We start from the raw sequence: 17,337 nt of genomic DNA on the forward strand, positions 1-17,337 counted from the left end.
GCGCCTTGCGTCCACGGGCCACGTGGCAGGCGCTACATGCTTGGCCCAGACGTGACCTACAGGGAGCACACGCTCACCTGCCACCAAGTGCACCGTGATGAAGGTCATGCTCGTTCGCCACGGCAGGTCCAGACTCTGGCGAGGGAGCAGGGAAGGGAGCCCCTGCCCGGTGGCTCCAGAACCCAAGGGAGAACAGTTGGTGGATATATTCCAAATGCTAGTCTGCCCAAGGAATCCCCAGCCCACGTCAGGCAACGGAGAGTCTTGTCTTACACGGAGGAGAAGCAAAGCTTCCCAACTACTCCCCACTCTGACACGGCCAGTTCTAATTAAAATTGGCCTGAGAGAGTGGCGCCTGGGTGGCTCGGTTGATTAGGCGTCCGACTCTTGGTTTCGGCTCAGGTCATGATGCCGGGGTCGTGGGGTCGAGCCCTGCGCCGGGCTCCTTGCTGAGCGTAGTGCCTGCTTGGGATTCTCTCTCTCCCTCTGCCCCTCTCCCTGCCCTTGCTCACTCTCTCTCTCTCTCTCTCAAATAAAAATAAAAATAAAAATGGTGTGAGAGGCAGAGAGTCCTGTGGGACAAATACCTGGATGTTGGCTGTGGGGAACAGAGATAGGAAGCACACAGGCCATCAGACCCACAGCAGCTACCTACCGTGCTGGAGAAAGGAAGGCAGGGAAAGAGGAGGGAGCCGACAGCAGGAGGCTCCAAGGCCACACAGGTGGATTTGGGACAAAGGAGGGCTGTAGAGGCCAGAGTGTGGCACAGACCATCCACACTGAAAGGAACCAGGCCAGGGGCTTATGGTAGTGGGGGTAACAGCTTCTGACATGTGTCAGGACATCCCAAGTCACATCCTAGGAGATGCAGGAGGAAAGACGGAGGAGATCATTAGCTGTGGAAGCCCAGGGGGATAGACTGCAGATGGCCTACCAATAAATTTCCAGATAAGGGAAACCTAGGGCCCGGAGTCGCTCACCCAGATCAGCACCAACCATCCCGACTTCTCATCCAGAACAGTTTTCACCCGCCTCACTACCTCCCACGTGTATAAAAATTCATAAAAAGGAGGATAACAATTGTGCAGAGTTTTTAACCAAAGGAGCCCCACCTCCCACACACCTGTGAAGCCAGGGTTACCGAACAGTGAGTGTTTCTGTTGGATTCCATGTGGCATAAAAATAGTCCAGTCCCCTTCCTTGTGTAGTGTGGGAAACGTAATTAAGGTTTTTTTATATATGTAATTGGCGTTTCATAGAATTCAACTTAAAGTGATTCACCTGTTGGTTTCTGGTATATGCACAAAGTTGTACAACTATCACCGTTATGCAACTCCAGAGATTTTTATCACTCCAGGAAAAAAAAAAAAGGCCTATCCCCCTCAACAGCTGTTCTTCATTCTCCTCTATCCCCAGCCCCTGGCAACCACGAATCTGCTTCTGTCCCCATGGATTTGCCTACCGTGGACATTTCATATAAACGGCACCCTACGGCACCTGACCATTTATGCCTGGCTTCTTTCAAACTTTCTTTTAACGTTTATTTATTTTTGAGAGAAAGACAGAGAGAGAGGGCACGAACCAGGAAGAGGCAGAGAGAGAGAGAGAGAGAGAGAGAGAGAGAGAGACACAGAATTCAAAGCAGGCTCCAGGCTCCGAGCTGTCAGCACCGAGCCCGACGCGGGGCTCAAACTCACAAACTGCGAGATCGTGACCTGAGCTGAAGTCAGACGCTTAACCAGCTGAACCACCCAGGCGCCCCGATTTATGCCTGGCTTCTTTTGCGGAGCGTAACGTTTTCAAGGTTCATCCATGTTGTAGCTGAATCAATGATACGTTCCTCTTTAGGGCTGAATAATATTCTTTTGGACGATGTACCCCCTTTGGTTTATGTGTTCGTCAGTTGGTAGACACTTGGGTTGTTTTCACTTGAGCTATCCTGCCTAATGCCGATGCAAGTATTTAGGTACAAGTTATTGCGTGAACGTGTACTTTTAATTACCTTGGGTATACGTCTAGGAGTGGGATTGCCGGATCCCACGGTAACTGTTCGACTTTGGGAGGCACCACCGCTGTTTCTCCCAGTGGCTACACCACTTTCTGTTTCAGCAACGGGTGAGGCCCCAGTTTCTCTTCCTCCTCGCCAACACTTGTTACTGTCCATTTTTTACATCATAGCCATGCTAATGGGTGTGAAGTGATATCTCATTTGTGGTTTTGATTTGCATTTCCCTGATGATTCAGGATATTGAACACCTTTTCTGGAGTCTGTCGGCCATCTGTAGATCTTCTTTAGTGAAATGTCTGTTCACATCTTCGCTGGTTTTCTAAATGGGCTATTTGTCTCTTTGCTGTTGAGTTGTAATAATTACACTTTTTTTTTTTTTTGCTTGGCGTACTTTCATACCCCACACAATATGGTAAAGTGATATTTCCCCCCCGCAGTGAAAATAGTCTAGGCCCAAAGCAAAAAAGGGGCCAGGTGCCAGAAAATGCAGGGCGCTCAGAGACTTCTAGCCAAAGAGGGTAGTGGAATGAGGAAGGTAAGGAAGAAAAATGAAGACACTTTCTTTTAAAGCCAAAATGCTGCAAGGCAGATCACTATGGCCTCTGCTCTGGTAGGGTCCTGCAGAAAGCACCCTTCTTGGGGACCAGGCGGGCTCGGCTAACAGTGAGGACAACAGCAAAGGGTCTCTTCTCTCTTCCCCGGAGCACTTCAGGATAAATGCGTCTACACACACACAAAGTGCTTTGGATGTATCGAGAAAACGCTCGTGCCCATTAAGGCTACTGTTAAGGCAGGAGAATATATGTATGTATACACACACACACACACACGCACACACACACACACACAGAAGATCAAGTGAGACTTACAGGGCAGGGCCTGTGTCTTATTTGGCTTCTAGACTCCTCAGCACCTTACAAAAATGTTTGCTTTGTGAATGAATAAGCAGCCTGAAGGTGAGCCTAGTGTAGACATGGCCTTTAATCTCCCCCCTTTTGGTGTATTATGCAAACACAATGAACCAACCGGCAGGATTATTAACATATATTTAGCGCATTTCGCTCTAGAGGCATTGCCTTGCTCGTCTCCACCTACAGTCTTCTGAAGTCCTGAGCTGTTTGCACCTCCTGGTAGGAGGGACCTAAGCCCACAGGTGGCTGGGTACCCTCTCCCTGCAGTATTTGCATAGCTGGTGCCCGGGGGTTTGTCTGTGTGCCTCACTCCTGATAGCGTCTCCTACCCCAGCCCGGATGGCAGGTAGGCGAGCGGAACCTGGGCGATCCGAGGAACGGCGAGCTCGAGTCTCCTCCAGCAGGTGGACATACCAGGCATCCCGGAACCCGGCTCCGTGGCTACAGGATCCCCAGCACATCAGACTCCTTTGCAAATTATTTTCATTCTGTGCCCTGCTCAGGAAACAAGGAACCTTTTGGGCTTCTCATTTTCTGCCCTCCCTAGTTCCTGAGGGCCCCTGCCCGATTTGCATCCTCAGCTCAATTTGCATCACAAAATACACCAAAACTGCCCTAGACCAACTTGGGGAGGCGGGCAAGTTTTGTTTTTTGTTTTGTTTGGGTTTTTCATCTCCTGCCATTTCTCTAGCAGGTTTCTAGTTACGTCCACATGACACTTAGATTAGGTTTCATTTTTATGTCGTTGGCGTGGGATTCAGCTGCCCCTCTTCCTGACACAGGGTCTCTCCAAGATCAAGTCCCACTCACTGCAGATGGCTTTGGGGGGCTGCAAGCCTGGGAGATGGAGTCACTGCATGAGTCGTGCTTGAGTTTCTCAAGCAGACAGCTGTGTGTCCTTCGGCTCTGTGCTCCATGGTGGTTGGGTGTTTTGTTCCCTTTCCTTTTCCCCCAAACCCGGAATGAATATTTTGGGAGTCAAGGCGGGTGAGGGAGGAAGAGCTCTAGGGGACCGAAGCTGGCCACTGCCAAAGCAGCTCTGATCTGGAGACGGAACCCTCAAGACTCATTCAGCACAAAGTGGCTGCAGAGGAAATCCTGCCGAGCCCATGATAAGGGGGAAATGGAGTCACTTCCTCACCAGCTGCTTTATTCAGGTAGAAAAAGTCCTCACTTCCTCGCGTGTGCTCTGCGGGCCACCACTCACAGAACCCCGGGACAGCTTGCTTCCCCTTTTGATCTCAGCCAAAGTTGGAGTCCAGAGAATGACCGCCTCCTTGGCTTCAGGGAGAGCTCTCGTGTCTGCTGTGCTCCCCCCACCCTCGCTTCCTTCTTTCTCTTTGTCCCACCACCTTCACTCTCGCCTCGCGATGGCTCTGCGGACTGAATCGGGAATCGGGAATCGGGAATGAGCTCATACCACTTAGTGGAATGCAAGCTTGTTACCACGGGGGGTTTTATGTTCTCCTAGATGTCCACCAACAGCTCGGGACCTTTGAGCATCCCCCCTCCAATCCTGCACAACAGGCCCCAACCTGCCTCTCTTGCCAGTGTCCAGGATTATTGCTTCTTTGCCTCCAGGCAGCATTTCCAAAGTGTGCCTTCGTAACACAGCAGGAATCTCCCTGACAGAGGAATCAATGGTCAAATGAGTTCGGAGAGTGCTGCACACCTTATCCCTGTCTTGGAGACTCAAGGCACACAGCGAGGGATGTTATTCAAAATATTTAACGACCGATATGGAACAGACGCGGACCAGTCAGATCCAATGCTGACTTAGGGTCTGGTTGAACATCACCCCTCACAGGATGATGCCAGATACTGTTGTGGGGCCTGGGGGGGCGGGGGGAAGCACTGGATTTTGTTTCAACCTGCCGTTTGTTAGTTCTTTGAACACCGCCCTTTTAAAAATATCGTCTATTAAGATACGTTTGGAAAACCTGCTCTACAGTGAAAGAAATCCATTACTTCAGTTCCAGAAACATTTGCTGAGCGCTTAATAGATGACAGACAGAGGCTCCAGGGATCCAAAGATAAATAAGATGTGGTCCCTGCACCTCCAGGTGCTAATGGTTGAATGGGGGAAGACAGACTTGTAAATAGATCATCTTCAGATTATCCAGTGAACCAGGAATAGTTGAGGATTATTTAGCTCAACCTAGGGGATTAGAGGAAATGATTGCACTGAATCCTTGAATGAACCAAAGGTAGTTTACAAGGCAGAAGCGGAGCAGGACAGCTAGGCTGGGGTCAGAATATCGAGAGCCTCAGGTGCATGGTAAGGATTTTAGACCTATGCGTGAATGTGACAGGTTTGATTCTGAGTAGATCATTCTGGGGGCAAAACAGAGAGGAGACAGAAGAGCAGAGCACAAGGCTGGAGGCGGAGAGACCAGATGGGAAATGATAACGGTAATCCTGGGGAGAGAAAGTAATGAGGATAGAGAAGTATGTAGGTGGTCAAATTGGTGGTGCATATACCGGCCCTGTCTGATCCCCTGGACCTTACCACTAGTTTGGGGCTCCTAGCTTGGCCTCCAGCGATGAGATACGGCATCTACAGCTCTTCCTGCGAGGGCTTTCTCTGGCTTCTAGAACCCACCTGTCTGTGTACACAACTGGCCTAAAGTGCTGGGGTATTGACTCCTTCATTGGAGCAATCCTCAGCCAGTGAATGGAAGGAGATGGCGTACAAATACCCCAGCTCCCTCGCCCATTAGTGGGATATGTTCTGCCCCCAGTTTTCCCAGCAGGATTAAGCTTCCAGGGCCAATAGCAGTTACCTGCTTGATAAGGTAATTTCATGGCTGCTTTCCCACTCCCCTTCTAGTTTTCTGGGATCATCTCCCAAATAAACTGCCAACACTCAAATATTCTTCTTGGGGAAGACTTCTTGGGAGGTCTGCTTCTTGGGGCACCCAGCCTCAGACTGTGGGCTTCACCAATGAATTGGTGAGGGGGTGAGAAAGAGGAAAACCTCTAGGGAACAATGAGAGGGTAGGTTTCCTTGACAGCACGGGCATGCGGAAGGCAGGAAAAGAGACAGGCTTGCTTGAGGGGGCTGTGATAATTCCAGTTGGGGACAGGCTAGGTTGCATTGTTACTTCTAGTGGGGCATCAGAGAAGGCCACTGGAATAGGAATCTGCTAGGCCGAGGAGTAGGTGGGTCTGGGTATAAAGATTTCTGAGACAGCATCAGAGGGATGGTATTTAAGAGCATGACAGTGGGGACGCCTGTGTGGCTCAGTCGGTTAAGTGTCAGACTCTTGATCTCAGCTCAGGTCATGATCTCACCGTTCATGGGTTCTGCACTGATGGCACAGAGTCTTCTTGGGATTCTGTCTGTCTGTCTGTCTCTCTCTCTATGTCTCTCTCTCTCCCTCCCCCACTCGTGCTCTCGCTCTCTCTCTCTCTCAAAATAAATAAATAAACTTAAAAAAAAAAAAAAAAGACCGTGAAAGTGAAGGAGATTAGTCAAAGAGAGAAGATAGTCCAGACCAAAGCCCAGGGAGCACTGAGTACCTATCAGGGTAGGCAGAGGAGGAGATGCCCATGAAGAATCGTGGCAGAGAGGAAATTCTCCGGGATGCAAAGATTTTCAGTGGTCTCTGTGTCCAGAGTGTCAAAGTACTCAGTAGATGCAACCTGAGAATCATCCAGTAGATTTAGCCACAGGGAGGGTATTGGTGGACTCTGGAGGGTGTTTTCAGGGGCACAATGAGGGAAGCAGCCAGCCTGAGTGGATTAAAAATGTGGGCAAGAAGGCAGCAAATGAGGATGGGTTTAGTTGCTTATCCAGGAAGGCCAGGAGAGAGAAGATTATGGTTAAAGTAGAACAGCGTCAGCCTGGGAATTTTGAGGAGATCTGAATGTTTATATGTCAAGGAAAAAGAGACAGAAGTAATGATGGGGGTGAAATTGTAGTTGAGAGCATGGACAGTAGATGGAGAAAGGTTCCAAAAACAATGGGAAACGGTGGAATCAGGGTGCAGCGTGGGAAGGCATAGGGAAGGACAGATAGGGTTGTAATCAGTGGGTGGGCCAGGACAGGAAGCCGTGGTAATTCTTGCCCAGCGGCCCCAATTTTCTAGGAGAAGAAGGGGTGAACATCAGTTGCTAAAAGGTAAGAACACTTAAGAAAAGTGGTAGCTATTCAGAATGGTCATGGAAAGGAACAGAGAAAAGATCTGACCCAGGGTAAAGGAGGGCTGAGTGGTTTCAGGAACTCACTGAGTCTGGGAGCACCTGAGTGGCTCAGTCGGTTAAGAGGCCGACTTCAGCTCAGTTCTTGATCTCATGATTTGTGAGTTTGAGCCCTGCGTCAGGCTCTGTGCTGATAGCTCAGAGCCTGGAGCTTGCTTCGGATTCTGTATCTCCCTCTCTCTCTGCCCCTCCCCATATCACATTCTGTCTCTCTCTCAAAAGTAAATAAATATTTTTAAAAATTAAAAAAAAAAAAAAAAAACCTCACCGAGTCTGAAGACCGTGAATTTAGAACAGCAGTGGTCTGCATTGTTGGGTAACTTACTTCAGGAACACTTGGAAGGGGTGAGGCTGCTGTGGAATGGAGTCAGGGTTGGACACAGAGGAAGGTCGGGGATGGGAGGAAGCATGTTGAAGGAGGCAGGGAAGAGGCGCTCCGGGAGGCAGATGAACCCACTGCTGGCCAATGTTCTGACCCGTTAAGCGCAGGAGACAATAAACCCAGCTTCTACCCTCCTCCGCCGCCTCGTATCTGCTTACCAGTGCATACGGTAAGTAATCTACTGTATCTGTCTAGGTTTCATTTGCCTCATCTACAAACAAAAGGGCTGATGTCTTTACTTGGCATTGTTATACCAGTGCAGATCTGAACTTCCTTGGAGGTTCCTTTCAACTCAAGGTTTTGCCATTACTAGGGTTCACCTTTTTCTTTTCCTTTTCCTTCCCTAACTTGCAGGCTGTCATGAAGAAGGGTGTCCCCTGGAGACAACGTTATAAAGCCATGAAAAATAGAAAATATCAAAGACATTCTATAGCAGTGTTCGATTTCCTGTCGGCACTATCTGATTTCCTTTTTACTTTCCTCTTACTGCTGACAGGACCGTCTGCTCTGTGCAGGATACAAAATGGCAGCATGCTTTGGTTTCATTGACTTCAGATGTGCACATAGAGACACCATCCCTCACTGGATTGGGAGCTTGTTGAGGGCAGGACGACTTTCCCCCTTAGGATCTCCCATGACCATAGAATGTCTATATCCACAGTCAGCTCAAAGACTGTGGGATGTAGCTGAATTTCTAATTTGTTCATATCCAACCAAGCCATATTAAATTTTCCCTGAGGCACCTGGCTGGCTCAGTCGGCAGAGCACGTGACTTTTGATCTCGGGGTCATGAGTTCGAGCCCCACGTTGCATGTGGAGATTACTTGAAAATAAAATCTTAAAAAAAAAATTTCCCAGTGTTTAAGGAGATCTGCAAACCACCACGAGTCAGGCCCGAACTTGCAGACGTTGGTTTAGCTGTTACTTGTTTCACTCCAAACTATGTTGGGAACATCTTACCTTAAATACAGAGTTCAATTTTTAATGGCTGAACATTATTCCATTGCATGGATGTGCCATAAGTTTACCTAACCAATCATATTTTCAGACATTTCAGTTCTTTTTACGTTTTACCTGTCATAACCAACCTGTGCATTTTATTATTTTTTTAAGATGAATAGCTAGGGGTGGGATTCATAACAAAACGATAATATTTTTAAAACTTCTGATATGCATTGCCAACTACAAATACAATTATCTTTACCTGGGGGTCCATCAATTGTGTGAGACTATCCAGGGCTCCCACCCCCAGCCCCCACCCCACCCTCTTCAGTAGAACTGTGTTTTTTTCGGTTTTTGCCAATCTGACTCCTTTGTATCTTAATATCATTTTATTTGGAATCAGATTTAAATGAAACTTCTTGAAGGGTACTGGAGGGAAAAGGAAAATTTGGAGAGTTGCCTCAAGGGAAGAAGGGTGGGTGTGAGACAGACGGAGAGACAGAGAGATGGAGAGAGATAAAGAATCAGGTGGGAGAGGTCCCATGACCCCATGACCAGTCAAAATGCAGGAGGGCTGAGGACACTTTTGCGGTCCCCTTGCTTGGAGTCTTGAGTATGATCTGCTCCTGCCCACACCCTCCTGGCTTACTTCCAACTGTGCAGCAAGGGTCTGGGGTCGGAAGTCTGGCCTTCCGCCCTGGTGGGCCAGCTCTGGGTGGAGCTCAGACTCAGACCATCTGTGGCCTCTGAATTTGAAGCTGGTGGAGAAGCGGTCTACAAAAGAGGACCCAGAGCTGGGACCCTGCTCGTGTCCTCTCTGAGGGGAGGGTCAACTGAAGGAGAAAGGCTACTCACCTCGGAGCCTGCCACACACGTCTCTGAAATCTGGCGGTGCCCCCCGCCCCAGTCCAGACCTGAGCAACAGTTGTTGCGGTGACCCCTAAGTGCACAGACGGAGACTTTGTCCACATCACGTGACGATGCCTCAGGTTTTCTTTTTCCCTCTTTGTTGCTTTTAATACATAAAATGAGCACGTGTTTATTTAAAACAGCTTTCAACCTTAAACAAATAATGACAGACTGTTCAAACAGACTTCGGAAATCGCCCTAATCAGGATGTTTGAAAAAGCAAGAAGACTTTCTGTAAAAGTAGCTTGTAGGACCTTCAGTCCTGAAAGCATGGGTCTGCTTTGTACTTTGCAATCAGAGATGGGCAAACCTTGGGGGCGGGATCCAGTCGTGGGGTGGGGGGTGGGGGGGGGGTCAAATGATGCCCCCCAGCCCCACACCCTGACCTAATAATTTCTGAGGAAGTATAGAGGACCAGCGTATTATCACCTCCCATCTTTGACCGGAACACGTCATGTGCCTATTTGTACATTTTAACTCCTTACTTCTATAGAGATGACCAAGCATCTCCGGAACCAAAAGCTGACTCCTTGGAGGGAGCTAGTAGATTGCTCCTGTGAAATGGCGGGCTCAGTAGACCCTCTGAAGGGCAGGGCAGGTTTGCAAGAGGGCAGACTAGCAAACAAGTTAATACGGCCACAAGTTCACATTCGAGGCCACGTTTGCAAGTGGCTTTGAGTCGCCTGTGTTAATCTTCACAACAACCAATTTTATGGGTGAAATAAATGAGGCCCGGGGCTGGATAATTTGTTCAAGGTCATAAGCAATAAAATGTCAAAACCGGGATTTCACCCAGACCTTCTCCCCCAAGTTGAGAGCCATTCCCAGTCACCTGGGGCTGAGTCAGCGACTCAGTGTTTGTTCTTTGGGTCAAGAGATGCTACTGTGGCTCATCCCACTCTAGAAATTATGCATTTCTTTGTAATGCACATCAGAAATGGCCCATTAGGTCCATTAGAAGCACGGTTATTTACACGAGGGGATGGTGGTCGGGAGAGGGAATCGTTCAGCCCCAGAGAGGTAGGGATATTTGGAGGGACATTTCTTCTGCTCCCTGGTATCAGTAGCGTGCACCAGGCAAACAGGGAGAAGATGCCAACCCCAGTTTGTCTCCGCTTCCCCCACATTCTCAGGATGGCTCTGCCACCAGAAAGGTCAGAGAGCAAGGGGCTTAGTCCGTTTCATATTCTGCCAAGGAAAACCCCGTTGGTAACTAGAGGAAGGCTGGACCCAACCATGGACCCTCTCGATGTCAAGCCACATGGTACACAGCCCAGGGCCGGGCCCTGAAGGCTGCCAGGCGTCATCTGGGAGGTTCCAGCCTGCCCATCCCTCAGCGAGAGCAGCATGGAAGGGTGGGCTGTTAGGTGTTTCCAGCTGTGTCTGTGGGATCCTGGGATACACTTTACAAGAAGCAGAGTTTCTCCTGCCCATAAATCTGTCCTGACCCCTTCCTGCCCCATTTATCCCTGATTATACACAGGGAAGGTATGTTCCTTGACAAGCATTCGTGATCATTACTTCAGCTTTGTGCTAAGAACACTAAACACATATTTCATTTATGTCTCTTGCCTTGCTTTTCTAAGGCTCCAATTTAGAAAATGCCAACAATAGAGCAGAAAAGAAGAAAACCCTTGCGCCCTCTCCTGGTAGCAGTTAATCTAGTGCATCTGAAAGTACAGTGCACCCACTTGCTGGGGACCAGTCACTTGTCTAAGGCTAACTAACTCATCTTGTGTTAAGCTGACCCAAGCTGTTGACACGCTAAATGGACCATTAGGTTTTCTGTGATCCGTGATCAGAGTTTCTCCTAACCCTTCACCCACGTGAAGAATGGGCGGATGATTCTTTATGGTGGGGACTGTCCTGTGCGTTATAAGATGGCGAACAGCGTCCCTGGCTTCTCCCCACTAGGTGCCAGGAGCACCCCTACCAAAAATGTCTCCAGACATTGCCTAATGTCCCCCGGGGAGCCAGATTACCCACTTGAGAACCACTGCCCTAAACCCTTCTCTGACTTCCGTGAATGGTGTTGCCGATCACAGGGCAACCAGGGAGGGAGTGGGAGTGCCTCATCACAAACCCTTTGTGCCTGTGGGGGGCGATTTTGATGACGGATCAACTGGGTTCACTTCTAGGAATCTGTCCCCCAAAAGCAACTGAACAAGTAGACAGGAATTTATGTACAAAAATGTATCATAATATCGTTTACGACCGCAAAAGTTTCAAATAGATAACCGGTTAAATCAAGTACAGCATATATGCAAAGGAATACTATACAGTCATGAAGAATAACCATGGAAATCTATATTTAATAACATGGGAAGTTCCCCCCAGTGATGCCTTAAACTCTCACCTTCAGGACTACTCCTAAGATTCCCAAAGGTTGTTACGAACAGAGGGAGTAATTTCAAGTAGGCAGGGTAAGCATCTGGTGAAGCATTGGGCCAGAGACCGAACTCGAGCCGGTGACTGAATTCAGAAAACTTTAAGTGCTAGTTGAACAAATACTCATAAACACCTACATGTATCAAAACCATGAACGGCACTGGAGAGACAAAGCTGGTACCTGGTTCCTCCGTGCAGTACTTGCCCTTCACAGATAGAAACACTGAACATTGTCACAGGCACCTCCACCCGGCAAAGCCAGAAGCGTTGGCATGTTACCGTCTCACGTGATGAAATCGTGTGCTGTGATGCCACGTTATTGGGAGTAATGTGGAGCTATGTCTTGTTCTCTTCATGTCTGAATAAATCACACCAAGCAAAAAGAATTTCTCTTACCGTTTTATATATTCAGATATATTAAGAGAGTTGTCCAGATACTCGTTGGGTCCAACAAATGTCCCCCGACAAATCTAAGAAATGAGCATCGAGTGGTTGATCCAGTGTGAAACAATCCAGAGAATGTCGTTATGACGTACTGCAGACCCGACTTAGATGCAGCAATAGGAAGGGAAGATAGGAGTCGTCCTCTTTTCTCAGGGACCTGGGTCTGCAGTGACGCGTAACGAACTGACCAGAAGTGACCACGTGCTTTGCTACGTGCACAACTCGAGTTAAATGCAGGGTGGTGGTCATCCAGCCCGGCCTCTCCCGGAAGAAACCCCGTGACAACTTTTTTACCCAGGGAGAACTCTGTTACTTTGGAGCCTAGGCATGCCACCAAGGGAGGCCACCCTGTGTGTGTCCACCGCACCAGCATCCGGACAGAGCTGCTGTGAGCCGTAAGAGGACATCAGCAGACCGAAGAGCACCGGTGCGCCTCTGGGTTCAAATCCAGTCGCTGCCATTGATCAGACAAATCCCTTAGCCTCTGTGTTTCCTCCCCCCTCCCCCAGCTTTTTCCCCCCTCTTCAGAACAGAAGTAAAATGACTCCATAATACTGGTATGAAGGATAAATCAAATGATGCATTTGAGACATTTATTACAAGTGCCTAGCATACAGCAAGCATTCAAGAAAGGAACAGACTCATACTCAGTGTTTCTCATTATTTTTAGGATTGGCCATGCTAGCTAAAATTGCAAAGCCTCCGATATTTGCTAACAGCCTTTGCCGTTTTATTTTTCTCCTTAGCACTTAGGAATCTCGAGTACACTCTAGGATGCATTTATTTTGTTTACTGTCTGTGGCCCACGACTAGATAAAAGCTTGGTGAAGTAGGAACCTTCAGTCTACATCACTCACTGCTATGTCTCTGTGGTACCTGGCCCGTCAACAGGATCTCAACGACAGCGTCTCGAATGGAAGTAAAAAGAGTGGGTCTGAATCACCGCCCCGAAAGAGCGTTTTACTTTTCCCTACGCCCTTCTGAAGGTGCCCCGGTCCTCTGGCTGGATGCCACTCTCCCTGTAGGCTGGCACCCTGTGCTCTCTCTCTCTCTCTCTCTCTAATTCTGTTTCTTTTGTCTCCCCTTCTCTTCCCCGCAGGATGCCTTTGTGGAACTGTACGGCCCCAGCATGCAGCCTCTGTTTGATTTCTCCTGGCTGTCCCTGAAGGCCCTGCTCAGTCTGGCCCTGGTGGGGGCTTGCATCACCCTGGGTGCCTATCTGGGCCACAAGTGAAGTCAGAAGGCCTGCCACAAACAAATATGCAAAAGGTTCACTAAAGCAGTAGAAGTATATGCATCACCAGTGATGTCCCATGAAACGAAGCCGTGGTCTCTTAAAAACAAAACCTGAAACAAAACAAAAACAGCTTTCGGGCTCAGCGTCGAATCAGCTATTTACTGCCAAAGGGAAATACCATTTATTTTTTACATTCTCAAGAAAAAAAAAAAAGATTTATTTATTTAAGACAGTCCCATTGAACCTCCTGTCTTTGGAAACCCTACCGCCAATTGCCAAGCCCCACCTGGGCAGCACCACCTGGCTCTCCTGTGCCTATAAACACGGATTTGTTTTCCATGTTGTTGGCTGGACTGACTCACCATCTGAAGAGCAAACAAACTGACAAAGGACTTGACTGTTCCAGAAGCCGGCTGTTGGAAGTTAGGAAGAAGGTGTTCATTTTCCTTGCATTTCTTTGCCCTGGGGGCTGCGATATTAAGAGAGGGAAGGCGCTCGGCGAAGTCCATTCTTCCTGGCCCGAAGAACAACACACTTTGCGTATGGTTCACATGGTACAGACCCAGTGGGGAGAAAACACTGGGGAACTTCAGATGGACTTGGTACCCACCAAGATTTCCACAGCGAAGAACAGTGATGGGGAAAATGCCGTTAAACCATAGGAAAGTATTTTTTTAAGCTACCAATTGTGCCGAGAAGCATTTTAGCAATTTATCCAATAGCATCCAGTACCTTAAGCCCTGATGTGCATATTCATACATTTTTGGATACACTCCCCCCCCCCCCACCCCACCAATACTGGCTCTGTCTGTGTATGAAACCGAATCCTCCCGAATGCGAGGAAGTGAACGTTTCGGTGACTTATCCAGAAGCATCAGGCCGCCACAAGTGCCTGCGTTTCCCTAAGAGGCCACAGTCTGAAGCCCTGCCTTGCCCCAGCTCGGAGGCCCCGTCCTGGAACTGAGCCTGGGCACTCGCTGGCCGGCTCCAAGGGTTTTAAACAGAGCAGTGTGGTCTCCGAATGTCTGGAAGCTGACAGAGCTCAGAATCCCACTGTCAAGAAAGAACAGTAGTCGGCCTGGGCCTGTGGCCCTGGGCCCTCCAGTCGGGCCCTTTTCCCTCGTGGAGCGTGCAACCTGGAAGCCGAGGCTCTTAAGACGTTGATCACCGTGGAGGGGAGGAAACAGAGGCACTGCGCCCTTCCCGGCAGAGGGAGGTGGCCATGCCGCCACCAAAAGGAAACCGGGGGAAGGAGACAGGTGTAGCTCGTGTGCGGTGTGGCCGCCGCGCATGCGTGCTGGCTGCGCAGTTGAAAGCAAGGCTTTAAATGACTTTGGGGAAGGTCGTAAATCCTAAAGAAAGCGTTGAAACGAGGTGTCATGGATTAACTGACCTATGTCTATGGGATTACGATGTAAAACATTATCTTGTCATTGTAGTTTGGGTTTTTTTTGGAAACCTGACAGAGGGAGAAAAAAAAAAAAAAGTTCCAGGTGTGGCATGTGGGAATTTATCTGTACCTCCTGGGGCATTAAAAAAGAAAAAAAGAAAAAAAAAAAAGTCAGTGGTGAAAACTCTAGAGACGTAGTAAAGAAGTGAAATCTCCAGCTAATAAACTAGAAAATATTTTTTCCAGTTTAGAATGGGCTTTGAGACATTTATGGAGTAAATGTGGCATTATTGCATTATATACCATTTATCTGTATTAACTTCAGAATGTACTATGTTCAATGTTTAATGCTGTGGTTGATGTTTTGAAAGCTGCTTTAAAGAAATACATGCATCTCAACATTTTTTAAAAATTGTATTTAGTTACGGCCTCTACACTATTTGTTAGCAAAAATTACCATCTTTCCATTTGGGGTTTTTGTCTCAATTCTTTAAAAGCATTTCTGACAAGGAGAGAGAATCCCTGGGTCTCAGCGACGTGAAAACCCCCTGGAGCGTGCTGGCCACTGAGGGAGATTGCTTCAACCAAGTTATGTGCGTTTCCACGTCAACAGAATTGTTTATTGTGAAGGACGTATCTCTTGTCCCTTTGACCTTGTTCCTTGAAGGTTTCTTAGTCCCTGGGCAAATCAGAATCTAACTCATATTAGTTAGGACGACATCCATGTTTGGTTAACCCCATGAGATTCATTCAGTTGAAAATCCAGATGGGAAATGACCAGGGGATTACATTCTGGCCACGATGGTTTGATCTTTAGAGGGTTGCTCTACGTGGTCTGTTTTGACACAGATCCATCCAGAGCGCTCCTGCCCTCCTTCCACAGGGCCCGTCCCATGGCCGTCCTTCGGATTCTTCCTGAAATGCGGTGACGCCTGTGCGCCACCCTGAGAAAGCAGGAAACCCATGGTATGAAGCCAGACCTCCCTGGCAGGCCTCAGGGAACCGGATGATCAGACCTTTGAATGAGTCTAATTTTTAGGCGAAATACTATTTTCGGAAAGGTTTACATTGTCAAAAGCGATGAGTATGGAATATCAAATCCTGTGCTGCTATCCTACCAAGATCACTTTCGTGGAGTCAATTTGCAGTATGCTCCAAGTAGCGAAATCCTTCAAGCTGCTTTCGAAGTTAACAGTGAAGAACATGGACATTTTTAATATAAAGACTGTCTTTTGTTGTTGTTGTTGTTGTTGTTATTGTTCAAAGAGGATTTGAAGAGTATTCTAAAAATGTATATATATATATATATATAAAAAAAAGGTCATGGGGGCTAACTTCTGGCTGGTTTTCTTTTGCTGTGGGGTTTTGGTATCTGGTTTTAATGGTAAATGTGCCTGGCCACCTGCCCCCAAAACCGTATAGTATCGTGGCTTCACTTGCTCTAAGAGTAGTTGTTGCATTTTTCTTGTTCTTAAAAACATGTTAGAAGCAATGGACGTATATAAAAGCCTCAACTTGTCATTTTTTCTTCTTTCCTTCAATGCCTCCATTATTTCGCGATCAGACAACAGAGAACCGTTCCCACCTATCTTGTGTTGAGAAGGGATACACACCTGAATTACTGGTCTATATGTTGGCCAAGGTCAGGGTTAAAGAGAGCACATACATTTTCCGAATTGGGGTCCAGGGCTCTAAAAACACACACACACACACACACACACACACACACACAAGGCCAGGGGTGCCTGTGTGGCTTAGTTTGTTGAGCATCCAACTCTTGATTTTAGCTCAGGTCATGATCCCAGGGTCGGGGATAGAGCCCTACCTTGCACTCCGTGCAGAGCGTGGAGCCTGCTGAAGATTCTCTCTCTCTCTCTCTCTCTCTCTCTCTCTCCCTTCCTCTGCCCCTCTGCTCCTCTCCCCCACTGTGCTCTCTCTTTCTCTAAAAATTAAAAAAAAAAAAACACCACAGGGGGCACCTGGGTGGCTCAGTTCGTTGAGCATCCGACTTCAGCTTAGGTCATGATCTCATGGTTCGCAAGTTTGAGCCCCGCATCGGGCTCTGTGTTGACAGCTCAGAGCCTGGAGCCTTCAGATTCTGTGTCCCCCTCTCTCTCTGCACTTCCTTCGCTCTCACTCTCTCTGTTTCTCTGTCTCTCTGTCTCTCTCTCTCTCTCAAAAATAAATAAAAACATTTTAAAAACCCACACAAGGTGAAAAGCACCCAGGAACCACCTGGGTCCTCCTGAGCTCTCGCTGCACGAGCACTCTGAAGGCTCAAATGACAACTGACGTGCTGCACAGCACACGGTTCGTCTCAGGTGTTGCAGTGGCTGAAAAGTCTTGTAAGTTTAAGATTTGAAGTAAAGTCACGTTGCAAATTAAGGAAGCGCCTTGCAAAAAACAAAAAAACACCCCAACATTCTCTGCCTCAGCTGACTTCTCCCTGCATATTCAGATCTGACCTTCCATTTAGATGTGACTTTTATTTCATTAGTAAACGTTTATTGTTTGTCATCTAAG

The 17,337-nt window shown here is 48.0% G+C and overlaps 1 protein-coding gene across 2 annotated transcripts in view; it reads left to right on the forward strand.

Moving 5' to 3' along the window:
• BCL2 (BCL2 apoptosis regulator) overlaps window positions 1-16,335 on the forward strand; it is a 177,700-nt gene extending 161,365 nt beyond the window's left edge. For both annotated transcript variants that reach the window (XM_047086361.1, XM_047086362.1), the window contains one exon: window positions 13,287-16,335. In XM_047086361.1, the coding sequence (XP_046942317.1) occupies window positions 13,287-13,421 (135 nt within the window). In that variant the 3' untranslated portion in view covers window positions 13,422-16,335. The remainder of the gene's footprint in view (window positions 1-13,286) is intronic.
• Window positions 16,336-17,337: the final 1,002 nt, after the last annotated feature.

Source organism: Lynx rufus, unplaced genomic scaffold, assembly GCF_022079265.1.
Source record: "Lynx rufus isolate CCGP_SWC_20201006 ecotype Redwood Valley unplaced genomic scaffold, mLynRuf1.p SCAF_20, whole genome shotgun sequence".
NCBI lineage: Eukaryota > Metazoa > Chordata > Mammalia > Carnivora > Felidae > Lynx > Lynx rufus.